Source organism: Schistocerca gregaria, unplaced genomic scaffold (assembly GCF_023897955.1).
Source record: "Schistocerca gregaria isolate iqSchGreg1 unplaced genomic scaffold, iqSchGreg1.2 ptg000737l, whole genome shotgun sequence".
Lineage (NCBI taxonomy): Eukaryota > Metazoa > Arthropoda > Insecta > Orthoptera > Acrididae > Schistocerca > Schistocerca gregaria.
Window position 1 is genome coordinate 1 of NW_026062113.1, and position 14,827 is coordinate 14,827.

The 14,827-nt window shown below is 42.2% G+C and overlaps 1 protein-coding gene across 1 annotated transcript in view; it reads left to right on the top strand.

Annotated features, from left to right (window-relative positions):
- Window positions 1-1,659: 1,659 nt before the first annotated feature.
- The window catches only part of LOC126320654 (uncharacterized), a gene marked incomplete at its 5' end in the record, with an annotated part of 57,732 nt that continues 44,564 nt past the window's right edge, over window positions 1,660-14,827 (top strand). Inside the window, 1 exon segment of the mRNA XM_049994083.1 lies at window positions 1,660-1,790. Coding sequence (XP_049850040.1) covers window positions 1,660-1,790 — 131 coding nt within the window.

Below are 14,827 nucleotides of genomic sequence, written 5' to 3' on the forward strand. Positions count from 1 at the left end.
ACACACGCGAGACAGATCTCCCTCCCCCCCCACCTCTCTCTCTCTCCCTCCCTCCCCCCCACCTCTCTCTCTCTCCCTCCCCCCCACCTCTCTCTCTCTCCCTCCCCCCCACCTCTCTCTCTCTCCCTCCCCCCCCCACCTCTCTCTCTCTCCCTCCCCCCCACCTCTCTCTCTCTCCCTCCCCCCCACCTCTCTCTCTCTCCTCCCCCCCACCTCTCTCTCTCCTCCCCCCCTCCTCTCTCTCTCCTCCCCCCCACCTCTCTCTCTCCCTCCCCCCCACCTCTCTCTCTCCCTCCCCCCCACCTCTCTCTCTCCCTCCCCCCCACCTCTCTCTCTCCCTCCCCCCCACCTCTCTCTCTCCTTCCCCCCCACCTCTCTCTCTCCTTCCCCCCCACCTCTCTCTCTCCTTCCCCCCCCACCTCTCTCTCTCTTCCCCCCCCACCTCTCTCTCTCTTCCCCCCCCACCTCTCTCTCTCTTCCCCCCCCCCACCTCTCTCTCTCTTCCCCCCCCCACCTCTCTCTCTCTCCCCCCCCCACCTCTCTCTCTCTTCCCCCCCCCCACCTCTCTCTCTCTTCCCCCCCCCCACCTCTCTCTCTCTTCCCCCCCCCACCTCTCTCTCTCTTCCCCCCCCCCACCTCTCTCTCTCTTCCCCCCCCCCCACCTCTCTCTCTCTTCCCCCCCCCCACCTCTCTCTCTCTTCCCCACTAGATCCCTCTCTCTCTCTTCCCCCCCCACCTCTCTCTCTCTTCCCCCCCACCTCTCTCTCTCTTCCCCCCCCCCACCTCTCTCTCTCTTCCCCCCCCCCACCTCTCTCTCTCTTCCCCCCCCACCTCTCTCTCTCTTCCCCCCCACCTCTCTCTCTCTTCCCCCCCCACCTCTCTCTCTCTTCCCCCCCCACCTCTCTCTCTCTTCCCCCCCCACCTCTCTCTCTCTTCCCCCCCCACCTCTCTCTCTCTTCCCCCCCCACCTCTCTCTCTCTTCCCCCCCCACCTCTCTCTCTCTTCCCCCCCCACCTCTCTCTCTCTTCCCCCCCCACCTCTCTCTCTCTTCCCCCCCCCACCTCTCTCTCTCTTCCCCCCCCACCTCTCTCTCTCTTCCCCCCCCACCTCTCTCTCTCTTCCCCCCCCACCTCTCTCTCTCTTCCCCCCCCCACCTCTCTCTCTCTTCCCCCCCCACCTCTCTCTCTCTTCCCCCCCCACCTCTCTCTCTCTTCCCCCCCCCACCTCTCTCTCTCTTCCCCCCCCACCTCTCTCTCTCTTCCCCCCCACCTCTCTCTCTCTTCCCCCCCACCTCTCTCTCTCTTCCCCCCCACCTCTCTCTCTCTTCCCCCCCACCTCTCTCTCTTCCCCCCCACCTCTCTCTCTCTTCCCCCCCCCACCTCTCTCTTCCCCCCCCCCACCTCTCTCCCCCCCCACCTCTCTCTCTCCCCCCCCACCTCTCTCTCTCTCTCTCTCTCTCTCTCTCTGACGTGTCTGCGTACCTGCCTAGTTTCATCTAGATGCCTAGATGCTTTATTTACACCTGGGAATGTTCCCTTGTTTGTCACATATTACGCATTTCAACCATTTGCCACGTAAACTGATCTGCAAGACACTTAAGAGTATGGGAATGTTTTGATGCATTTAACCATGCTGAAATTAGAATTTTTTTAATTTCAGGTGTACTGTTGAATACAGTCAACTGGAACCCTTGCCAAAAAATGAAAGGCCTCCGTTGCCTCAACCAACTCGCCGAATTCGTGTAAGAAATGTTTTGCAGAAATTAGCATTAAATGCTGCTTATGATTTTGGTATGTATACTTCATAACCCTGTTATTAAACATGTAGTTGATGTAAATTAGCAAAAGAGAGATGGAAGTTTAACCTGCAAAAAGTAATACGTAAAACGTCTCTCTAAACTACAAAGTAACTGTGCTGTGGCTAGTGACACATTATGTTTTTTATTATTATTTTTATTTATTTATTTGCAGTTAACAGCATGTACAGGGTCTCCTAGGAGGAATGGCAGGAATATGACAGGAATGATCATTCAAAGCAAGAAAAAGTCTAGTAAAAATAGGATCTAAAATGCATATGTTAAGAGCTATGTGTCTTGTTTATCTATGCTACTGAGAAACACCTCTTCTGCTGAACAACTGCCCTTATAGTTCTAACAGTATTCATTTTAGAACCAATTTTTAATACACTTTTTTGAATCAAATGATTGTCACCCTCATATCCCTATCTACTGACCATTCCTCCAGGGACACACTGTAGATACTTGGATAAATGCGACATGATAATGCCTTGTAATACTTTCTTATTATAACTGGTTTGTCACAGCCTAGGTAGCTTTGCAGTGACAAAATTGAAGAAAATGCAGCAGGTCACCAACATAGAATAAAAGAGCCAATAAAATTATACAGTTAGTTTCAAACACTTCTCAATGAATACCAATTATAAGTCAACACTTAAAGATAATGTAAAGAGCTTCATACATTAGTCATCCATCAATTGAATTTATAATCTACATAACAAGGGGGGCGATAAGGGCAGCCAGTGTTGCAGTCGATACTGGAAGTGAAAATGCCTTCATACGCACCTTTGTGCTTACAGGTTTTTGTTTACTTCAGTAAGGTCTTATTATGCATAATAAGTTTTAGTCCACTTGAATTGTAAATGTGCTTCTTAAGTCTTGCTCTGTTTACCTGAAGTACATTTGAACCTTGTAAACTAATTATGTTGTCTTGATTTGGTTGCTTATCACAGGCCACAGTTTGAGCCACATTACTTTACCATTGTGCATATGGAGTAATCATGTTCACTCCCATTATTAACTGAAATACTGGTTGCCCTTTCAGACCTCCTTCCCTTGTCCTGCCCCCCTCCCCAATTGTTAAGTAGATTAGGAAACTAACTGATAAAGTACACTCCTGGAAATGGAAAAAAGAACACATTGACACCGGTGTGTCAGACCCACCATACTTGCTCCGGACACTGCGAGAGGGCTGTACAAGCAATGATCACATGCACAGCACAGCGGACACACCAGGAACTGCAGTGTTGGCCGTCAAATGGCGCTAGCTGCACAGCATTTGTGCACCGCCGCCGTCAGTGTCAGCCAGTTTGCCATGGAATACGGAGCTCCATCGCAGTCTTTAACACTGGTAGCATGCCGCGACAGCGTGGACGTGAACCATATGTGCAGTTGACGGACTTTGAGCGAGGGCATATAGTGGGTATGCGGGAGGCCGGGTGGACGTACCGCCGAATTGCTCAACACGTGGGGCATGAGGTCTCCACAGTACATCGATGTTGTCCCCAGTGGTGGGCAGAAGGTGCACGTGCCCGTTGACCTGGGACCTGACCGCAGCGACGCACGGATGCACGCCAAGACCGTAGGATCCTACACAGTGCTGTAGGGGACCGCACTGCCACTTCCCAGCAAATTAGGGACACTGTTGCTCCTGGGGTATCGGCGAGGACCATTCGCAACCGTCTCCATGAAGCTGGGCTATGGTCCCGCACACCGTTAGGCTGTCTTCCACTCACGCCCCAACACCGTGCAGCCCGCCTCCAGTGGTGTTGCGACAGGCGTGAATGGAGGGACGAATGGAGACGTGTCGTCTTCAGCGATGAGAGTCGCTTCTGCCTTGGTGCCAATGATGGTCGTATGCATGTTTGGCGTCGTGCAGGTGAGCGCCACAATCAGGACTGCATACGACCGAGGCACACAGGGCCAACACCCGGCATCATGGTATGGGGAGTAATCTCCTACACTGGCCGTACACCTCTGGTGATCGTCGAGGGGACACTGAATAGTGCACGGTACATCCAAACCGTCATCGAACCCATCGTTCTACCATTCCTAGACCGGCAAGGGAACTTGCTGTTCCAACAGGACAATGCACATCAGCATGTATCCCGTGCCACCCAACGTGCTCTAGAAGGTGTAAGTCAACTACCCTGGCCAGCAAGATCTCCGGATCTGTCCCCCATTGAGCATGTTTGGGACTGGATGAAGCATCGTCTCACGTGGTCTGCACGTCCAGCACGAACGCTGGTCCAACTGAGGCCCAGGTGGAAATGGCATGGCAAGCCGTTCCACAGGACTACATCCAGCATCTCTACGATCGTCTCCATGGGAGAATAGCAGCCTGCATTGCTGCGAAAGGTGGATATACACTGTACTAGTGCCGACATTGTGCATGCTCTGTTGCCTGTGTCTATGTGCCTGTGGTTCTGTCAGTGTGATCATGTGATGTATCTGACCCCAGGAATGTGTCAATAAAATTTCCCCTTCCTGGGACAATGAATTCACGGTGTTCTTATTTCAATTTCCAGGAGTGTATTTCATTCATTGTTAAGCTGTTTTGGAGTATATACATAACCATCATTTTCGCTTCCAGAATTGACGGCAGTAGTGGCTCCCTTTTCACTCCGCCATTCTGTTTTGTTAGGAAACTGATTAATGTATGAACTATTCATCTCCATATGGATGATGATGATGATGATGATGATGATGATGATGATGATGATGATGATGATGATGATGATGATGATGATGATGATGATGATGATGATGATGATGATGATGATGATGATGATGATGATGATGATGATGATGATGATGATGATGATGATGATGATGATGATTCAGGACAGAACTAAGGAAGTCTCAGACAAGTGCTGTCGTGGTTGGGGACAACGCTTCATCCCTATGCCCATCCACAATGGTAACGACACTGCTGGCCACATGTAAAATGATTTAAATCCAAATAGAGGTGTTTTGCAGGACATGCTTCCTGCAACCACTTTAGAAGGAAAACAAAGACAGAGGATGAGATGGTCAGATGAACTTAACAGACACCTCATGTTCTGTTATTACCAAGCAACAAACTTAGGAACCAACACAACTGGATACAGATCACAAGTAAACACAACATTTATTACCAGATACCCAGAATTAAAATTTTTAACAGAGCGACTAGCTGATCAGATGTGTGTAATAATCAAAAATAACAGGATACCCGTCAGAATTAGAAAACATCAAACAACAAGTACAACAAATACTGGAACAAAATAATGTGCAATAAGGAGAAGAAGAAGACAGTAATGGACTCAAACATCCCAGAGCAAACAAACGAAGAACAACACGCATCAATTAAACAATCAGAGGAAAATGAAATCTTAAAACAGCCACCAGAACAAGCACAAACAGAACACTTGAAGTGACACACATTTTAGATATAGAAGAAAAATTCCAGCTGACATATATAGAATACAAAGACACAAATACAGACATCAGACCATTCTTCCATAGACCACCGAATAACCCACAAGTTGAAACAACAATAACAATTATCAACACAATCATACACAACAAAATAAGTGAAAATACAAATATGGAAGAGTTACAACTACTGGTTTATATAGGAGCACTAACTACACTAAATATACACACTAGGCAGAGATCAGAACCAACCAACCAACACACAGAAGAAACCCATAAAACCAGCATGGCAACACAGGATACAGATCAGAATAGAAAAACTGAGAAAAGACATCGGACAGCTAACACAATTTATAAGAAATGAAATATCAGACAAAAAACGAAAAAGGTTAGGTAAAATCTCACAACAAGAAGCGATAGAGCAATTAGATAAAAAGAAGCAGAAATTACAAGCATTGGCCAAACGACTTAGAAGATACAAAAAAAGTGAAAATAGAAGGAAACAAAAACCAAAAGAAATTTTACCAGACAATAGATAACACACACATTAAAATAGACAATCCACCAAACATAACAGACATGGAACACTTCTGGAGCAACATATGGTCAAACCTGGTACAACATAAGACATGCACAGTGGATACAAGCAGAAACAGACACATACAAGAGGATACCACAAATGCCTGAAGTGATAATTTTGCAACATGAAGTCACCCGAGCAATTAATTCTACACACAATTGGAAAGCCCCTGGAAAAGATAAAATAGCAAATTTCTGGCTAAAGAAGTTCACCTCAACACATTCACATCTAACTAAATTATTTAACAGTTACATTGCAGACCCATACACAGTCCCTGATACACTTACACAAGGAATAACTTACCTGAAACCTAAAGATCAAGCAGACACAGCAAACCCAGCAAAATATCGCCACATATCATGCCTACCAACAATATACAAAATATTAACTTCAGTCATTACACAGAAATTAATGACTCGTACAACACAGATCAAATTATAAATGAAGAACAAAAAGGCTGCTGCAAAGGAGCACAAGGATGTAAAGAGCAACTGATAATAGATGCAGAGGTGACATATCAAGCTAAAACTAAACAAAGGTCGCTACACTACGCATATATTGATTACCAAAACGCTTTTGATAGTGTACCCCACTCGTGGTTACTACAAATATTGGAAATGTACAAAGTAGATCCTAAATTGATACGGTTCATAAACATAGTAATGAAAAATTGGAAAACCTCACTTAATATCCAAACAAATTCAAATAATATCACATCACAGCCAATACAGATTAAGCATGGAAGATACCAAGGAGACTCACTAAGTCCCTTCTGGTTCTGCCTCTCTCTGAACCCACTATCCAACATGCCAAATAATACAAATTATGGATATAATATTACTGGAACATACCAACACAAAATCACACATTTGCTATACATGGATGATCTACAACTACTGGCAGCAACAAATAAACAAAAAAACTCAACCAATTACTAAAGATAACAGAAGTATTCAGCAGTAATATAAATATGGCTTTTGGAACAGACAAATGTAAGAAAAATAGCATAGCGAACACACTAAACAAGAAAATTACATATTGGATAACCACAGCAACTGCATAGAAGCGATGGAAAAAACAGATGCCTATAAATATCTAGGATACAGACCAAAAAATAGGAATAGATAATACAAATATTAAAGAAGAACTAAAAGAAAAATATAGACAAAGACTAACAAACATCCTGAAAACAAAATTGACAGCAAGAAACAAGACAAAAGCTATAAACACTTATGCTATACCAATATTGACCTACTCATTTGGAGTAGTGAAATGTAGTAACACAGACCTAGAAGCACTCAATACACTTACACGATCACAATGCCACAAATATAGAATACATCACATACATTCAGCAACAGAAAGATTCATATTAAGCAGAAAGGAAGGAGGAAAGGGATTTGTCGACATAAAAACCTACATTATGGACAGGTAAACAATTTAAGAAAATTCTTTATAGAACGAGCAGAAACTAGCAAAACTCACAGAGCAATCACTCATACAAATACATCAGCTACACCATTGCAATTTCGTAACCGCTTCTACAACACTTTAGATCACATAACATCAACAGATACAAAGAAAGTAAATTGGAAAAAGAAAACATTACATGGCAAGCACCTGTATCATCTAACACAGCCACACATCGATCAAGACACATCCAACACATGGCTAAGAAAAGGCAATATATTCAGTGAGACAGAAGGATTCACGATTGCAATACAGGATCAAACAATAAACACCAGATATTACAGCAAGCATATTATTAAAGATCCCAATACCACAACAGATAAATGCAGACTTTGCAAACAACAAATGGAAACAGTAGATCACATCACAAGCGGATGTACAATACTAGCAAATACAGAATACACCAGAAGACATGACAATGTAGCAAAAATAATACATCAACAACTTGCCATACAACATAAACTAATAAAACAACACATTCCCACATACAAGTATGCACCACAAAATGTACTGGAGAATGATTAATACAAATTATACTGGAACAGAACCATCATAACAGAGAAAACACCACCACATAACAAAACCTGACATCATACTCACCAATAAAAGGAAGAAATTAACACAATTAATTGAAATATCCATACCCAATACAACAGAAGAAAAAATTGAAAAATCCATCCAGCTGGCTGAGGAAGTCAAGGACATGTGGCATCAGGATAAAGTTGACATTATACCAATTATACTATCAACTATAGGAGTCATACCACACAATATCCACCAGTACATCAACACAATACAGCTACAACCAAACATATATATACAACTACAGAATCTTGTAATTACTGATACATGTTCAATTACCCGAAAATTCCTAAATGTAATGTAACTTATACCGTATAGTTAGAAGTAAGTTGTGCTTGATCAAGGTCCGCGTCACTTTCCATTTTTAACCAGGCATAATATTTGAGACAGGAAAGAAATAGTAGTAGTAGTAGTAGCAGTAGTAGAAGAAGAAGAAGAAGAAGAAGAGTATTTAGAGACAGCACTGTGTGATGCATTTTTTTCCAGGTACTAATACAGTAAGCTAGTTACACTAATGTGTTAATCTTTATTTCTACATACGAACTGGCATTAACAACACTTTATAGTAGTTTAATTTTCACACGTTAAGTTGTTTTGTCAATAATATCTCGAACATGAGTGGAAAGCCTATTTAAACTGAAAAGCTGGCTACTGTAGGTACAGTGAACTAGGTGGTAACCTACATGTCTCTAACAGATAACTAACCACAGTTGCAATCTAGATCACATTTTCCAAGAGGATACCAATAGATGGAACACGAGAATCTGATGAAGGGACCACATTTGATAGTAACATGATTTCTGATATATTGATGATCTATGACTCAATTGGAGTGATGCATAAAGATTGCTATCAGCAAATATACATTTATAGTTGCAACTTGTAGTAGGAATGTAGTCAACAGATAAACAGAGGAATGAAGACTCCAATCAAGATGCCATCAGTTTTCACAGGGCACTAATACCCCACTAACTTCATGTATTCTTCAGTTCCTGAGTAAGTTTGCTGTCAAAACACTGTAATCCATTCTCTTGTTAAAACTTTGAGGACTGTGCAGCTGTGGTACTGCTACTGAGCATAATTTTTCTGAACTTTATGTAGGTGGTTTTACCACACAGAATTTCAGTTTATTGCATTTGAAAGTGGGCCTTTTTCTTTCAAATACTGCTAAGAAACATAGACTAAATTAGTAACATTTTTTATACTATTGAAATAAAAATATTTTTGCTTCACAACAAAAAAATTAACCTTTATTCCCTATGTGGGTATAGGATTAGAAGTTGTTGATACTAAAAATAAAACTCTTTCAGAATATGTTTTTTTTTTTTTTTTTAATTGAAAATTGCCTAGTTCGAAAAATGTTGACGCATTTTGGAAAACAAAGCTGTACATCACATTCTTCACAATAGTGCCTGGTATCCATCCTTGACACTTTCCCAGAGCTCACCTAGCTTCATTTTACACAAACTTTTCATCTCCTCTAAGGCAGTTTTTGACGTTCTTGTTGCAGAAATACCGTTATGAAAAGTCTTTCACTGAGTCTGTTTGTAGGTGAACTATTTTAATTGTCAGGCCACCTTTGTTCTCCAAAGCCAGTTCAGTAATGAATTTGAAAATATTTGGTAGTAAATTTAGACAGTGTATGTAAAACATATGAATTTACGACAATCATCATTAAAATGTGAAAAAACCTTCCTTCCACCACTTTGCTTCCTCTCGAAAAGGTAGTAGTTTCATAGCTGGTTGCTAAGGTGCACACCAGCCTTGTTTCTTATTATAATCCAACCTACAGTCCTGCTTAATCTTCTGTCAGTCTTAATTTTGTTCTAACATCAACCCTGGATGCTCTCATTTTATATCTCATCATCAAAATAAATACCTGTACATCTTTAGTATGTCTACATTTCACTAGTTCATTTTTCCAGCATCTGGGCAACTAGATATTTTCTGTTTCTTTTTTTCAGCACTGTACCCCTCTACCTCAGATCAAGGCTAGTGTAAAATGAGCCATGTTTAGAGTATGGCCTTTGCCATGGAAACTTTCACTCAATCTGTTTACTACATGCCAGATGTTATTAGCATCTGTCTTACTGCCAGATATAAAATTTAAAAAAATGTCCCATATTTGTTAGTCTCATTTTCCATTTAGGTCTCAAAACTAGATCTGCAAAAAAGGGTGAATACCTTCAGCTATAGTGAAATTTTGTCATGATTTGATGCTCTTTCACTTTTTGTCATGAATCCATTGTAGGTGGGTCTTACGAACGGGATCATACCCGTCTTGATATTTTGAAATAAGTTGCATTACTTACTCAATGTAACATTCTCAGCACTGATAGAAAACAATCTCTTGGTAGACACTTTGTGGCAAAGGAGATCTGTAACACAGATTTCGTAGACTAGCAGTCAGTCAATTTCAGTTTTCTAATGAGGTGCAAATGAGAAACCACTTTCACAGTTCGTCAAGTTTCACAGTGCTTGAATTGACGGAGGCTTCAGTTTAACTTTTTCAGTTAGCTTGCAATTGTTGTTCTATCATAGAAGTTGGTTTCTTGTTTTGCCATCTTCAGCAGTTAATCAAAGAAGAAGGTGCAACAATAAAACACAAAATAGTTCTGATCAATCTGAATTTGAAACCCGCTTGATTCTTCAATGACTAGAATCTGTGAAGTGGTAGTGTCATCCATCTGTCCACCACCTAGCTGAAAGAGGCAGACTGTGGAGTTCAAACGGGGGGATAACTGATACAGCAGCGACATCAGTGGTTTAATGTTGAGGGCTTACTGAAACTTCATCAGAAATTTCTTCTTCATCTATAATGTATATTGTAAAAAATAGCTTTCTGTTACACAATAAACAATATGTACACTTAGAGAAAAATACAATGAAACTAATTAGCTTACCATCACAGGGTTCAAAATTGGAAATTTCTTCATGTAGCTCTGAACCATTATTGTTCAACAAAAACTCTTTATTTCCTCATCACATAAGGCAATCTTGGAAATAAATACAAAAGCATGCAGCAGGCAACATTTAAGGCCATTTGCACTGTGTGTGACCTTGTGCAGTGCAGGGCAACCAGGCAGACTTGATTGCTACAAACCAAGTAACATAAAGTCTGAGTACATTCACAAAGCTAAGAAATAGCCAACATAAGAGCTAAATTGCTCATCTCCAGCACTAAGACTGAACCTCCTTAATGACATTAGATGCTCTGACTTGGAACAGCTTTTGTTTTTGTATGCACAAATTAGCCCACATAGGCTTTAGTCATTTTGAAACAAGCTGCAATAGGTTAAAAAAAGAACACTACAGGTTGTAAAAGATGTTTGAAGATCTGTGCATCCAATTAAAAAGACTGAATGCTCAATTCAGTGCCTTAGCATGTGGTCCAGTAGCTAGCATTGCTGCCTCTGGATCACGGGGTCCCGGGATCCACTCCCAGCGGGGTCGGGGATTTTCTCTGCCCAGGACCTGGATGTTCATGTTGTCCTCTTCATTTCATCATCATTCAACTACGCAGGAGGACTGGACACTGAAACGATCGGGAATTTGTATGGGTACTGATAAGCATGCAATTGAGCACACCACAAACTAAATACCATCTTCGTCTTCATCATTATCATTATTGTCTTATATCAGGATTATGCATGTGGTGTAATATACTGAGGTGACAAGTAATGGGATAGTGATATGCATATCTGCAGATGGTGGTGGTATCATGAACACATTGGCACAGCTGTCATTTGTACTCAGATGATTCTTCTGAAAAGATTCCCGATGTGATTATGGCTGCATGACAAGAGTTAACAGACGTTGAATGCAGAATGGTAGTTGGAGTTGGATGCATGGGACATACAATTTCGAAAATAGTTAGGGGATTCAATATTTGGGGATTCACAGTATAAAGAATGTGCCGAGAATACGAAATTTCAGGCATTACCTCTCACCACAGCAAACTCAGTGGCCAGTGGCCTTCACTTAACAGAGAGTAGCGGTGCTTGCGTGGAGTTGTCAGTGCTAATAGACAAGCAAACACTACGTGACATAACCATAGAAATCAATGTGATACTTAGGACAGATGTATCTAATAGGACAGTGTGGTGAAATTTGATGTTAATTGGCTATAGAATCGTACAATAGACCTGAGTGCATTTGCTAACAGCAAGAGATCGCCTGCAGAGTTCTTCTTGGGGCTCGTGACCATATCAGTTGGACCCCAGACAACTGGAGAACAGTGGCCTGGTCAGCAGAGTCCTGATTTTGGTTGATAAGAGCTGTTGTTAGGGTTTTAGTGCAGCACAGACCCCACCAAGCCATGGATGCAAATTGTGAACAAGGCACTGTGCAAGCTAGTGATGGCTCCATAATGGTGTGGACTGTGTCTGCATGAAATGGGCTGGTTCCTCTGCTCCAACTGAATGGATCATTGACTGGAAATGGTTATGTCCAGTTACCTGGAGACCATTTGCAGTCATTCATGAACTTTACATTCTCAAAAACAATGGAATTTTTGTGGATGACTATGCGCCATGTCACCAGGCTAATATTATTCGCAATTGGTTTGACGAATAATCTGGAGAGTGTGAGCTAATGACTTGGCCACCCAAATCGTCCGTAATGAATCCCATCGAACATTTGAGACATAATCACAAGGTCAGTTCTTGCACAATGTCCTGTACTGGCAACACTTCACACCTATGTATAGCTATAGAGCACCATGGTTCAATATTTCTGCAAGGCCTTACGACGACTTGTTGAGTCCATGCCACACAGTTGCTGCACTACACTGGGCAAAAGGAGTTCCAGCATGATATTGGGTGGTATCCCATGACTTTTCACCTCATTGTTTATCCACTTTCAATTCTCCTGATGACAATACATGGAAGAATTAGTTAAATTTTAACACAAGTTATTGCAAATGAACACTATGTATTCATTAAAATAGCCAAAAATATGCAGATGGGCAAGCATGCTACCTCTCATATCCAAATGGCAAGATCCGGTGAGTAGGAGGGGTGGGGCTGTTGGACAATCAGTGTCATGCCAGTTTTAGGTCAAAAACTGCTTTGTGGAAAGGGCGATGTGGGCCGGCAAGTTGTCATTATGGCCTGTGTGCCAAAGGTCTATCCTTTTCTTCCAGATATTCTCCCTCAGTCTTTCCAAAACCTCCAACTAGAACTTCTGGTTAACAGTTTGACCCAGGGAATGAACTCCACGTGCACAACACCTCTGCAATCGAAGAAACAAATGAGCGTCGTCTTGATGTTTGAATTCACTTGGTGAGCTTTTCTGGGACAATGAGAGCCACGTGGCTTCCGCAGGCTTGATTGCTGCTTTGTTTCAGGGTTGTATCCACAGCACCACGATTCATCACCAGTAATCACCTTGGAAAAAAATTCAGGGGCGTCTTTGAGCTGATTTTGAAGCTCAAAACATGGCTGAAGTCACCGCTCCGTTTGCTCGAATGTGAGAAGGCAAGGGATAAATTTGGCTGCAATCCTACTCGTGCAAATCTTATGATAAAATCCTCTAAATTGAACTCCATGATATTCCACACTTCTCGCTGAGTTGATAAATGGTTCATCTACGGTCTTCACGAACGAGGGCATTGATTTTGTTGATATTTTCGTCACTTGTAGACGTTGAGGGTCATCCTGAATGGGCTTGGTCTTAAATTGAAATTTGTCCATTTTAAAACATGAAAACCTCTGACTCTGGTTTTACTTAATGCAGCATCTCCATAAGCAGTCTTAAGCATTACAGTAGTTTCCGCAACTGATTTCTCCAACAGGAAACAAAATTTCCACACGTTGCCATCACGTTTTCACAGAACTGAAAAAAGTTGTCTTACTAAAAAAACTGTCACGGGTGAACCCATGCATTCAGTGACACAACTTAGCACACTGACTTGCGTCGCATGTCGTGACCATAATGGACACCTGGTCGATCAGTGGGGTCGCCCACTCTCCGCACCCACTGAAGCCAATTCCCATTACTTTTGGGTCCCCCCTCATGTAAACAAATTACCTCTGTCCCTCAACAAAGCAAGAAAGTTCACCATTTCTGCAGATAATGCAACCATTGTGACAGACAGTAAAACATCCACTGACTCAATGTTTAATACCAACCAGTTATTTCCATGTGTTCTGAACTGGGTCACGTAAATTTGCTAGCAATGGACCTCGGCAAAAACAATTACATTGTTTCACCCTCATCACAAAAGCCCACAGAAGTTTAATATTGCATGTCAGAGCCAGCAGATACAGAGGGCATACTGTTTGAAATTCTTAGGCACCCATGTACCATTCTTAACTGGGAACACCACATCCTCCAAACCTTGAAAAGGGTTAACTCGGCATCATTTACCATCTGGATAATCTCCAAAATCAGTGACATCAGTGTCCCCAAATCTGCATATTTTGGCTACTTACATTTGCTGATGGGTTACGGAACCATCATCTGGGGGCAGTTTGCTGCTTTTGAAAAGTATCTTTTCCATTCAGTAAAAGGTTGTCAGAGTTGTGTATGGAGTGCTTCCAAGAACCTCACATTGTAATCTTTTTTAAGTATGTAGGGATATTAACCACTGCCTCACAATCTCTCTCCAGCCATGACATCTATGCTCCACAAACCTAGTCATTGTGAAACAGATAAGGCTTACCAACATCACATCACAAGAAGGAAATTTTGACCTGAAGAATTGTTCTTTGGTGCAAAAAGATGTTAAATACATGGTCCAGACACATTGTGAAGACTGCCTGTGTTAGACATCAATATGCAATAATCACGAACAGACAGCAGTCGGCAGCATTAGTAGTGGAGGGTGTATAAAGCATGTCGGGGATGTGAAAAACAATATGGTCATCATAATGTGCAAACAGAGTGATATATTTGATGTCCAAAAGCACTCAAGCCCAGGTTGCGAGCACTCGTGAAATGGCCAAGTTTGTAAATGGCCAAGTTTGTGAATGGCTGATGTG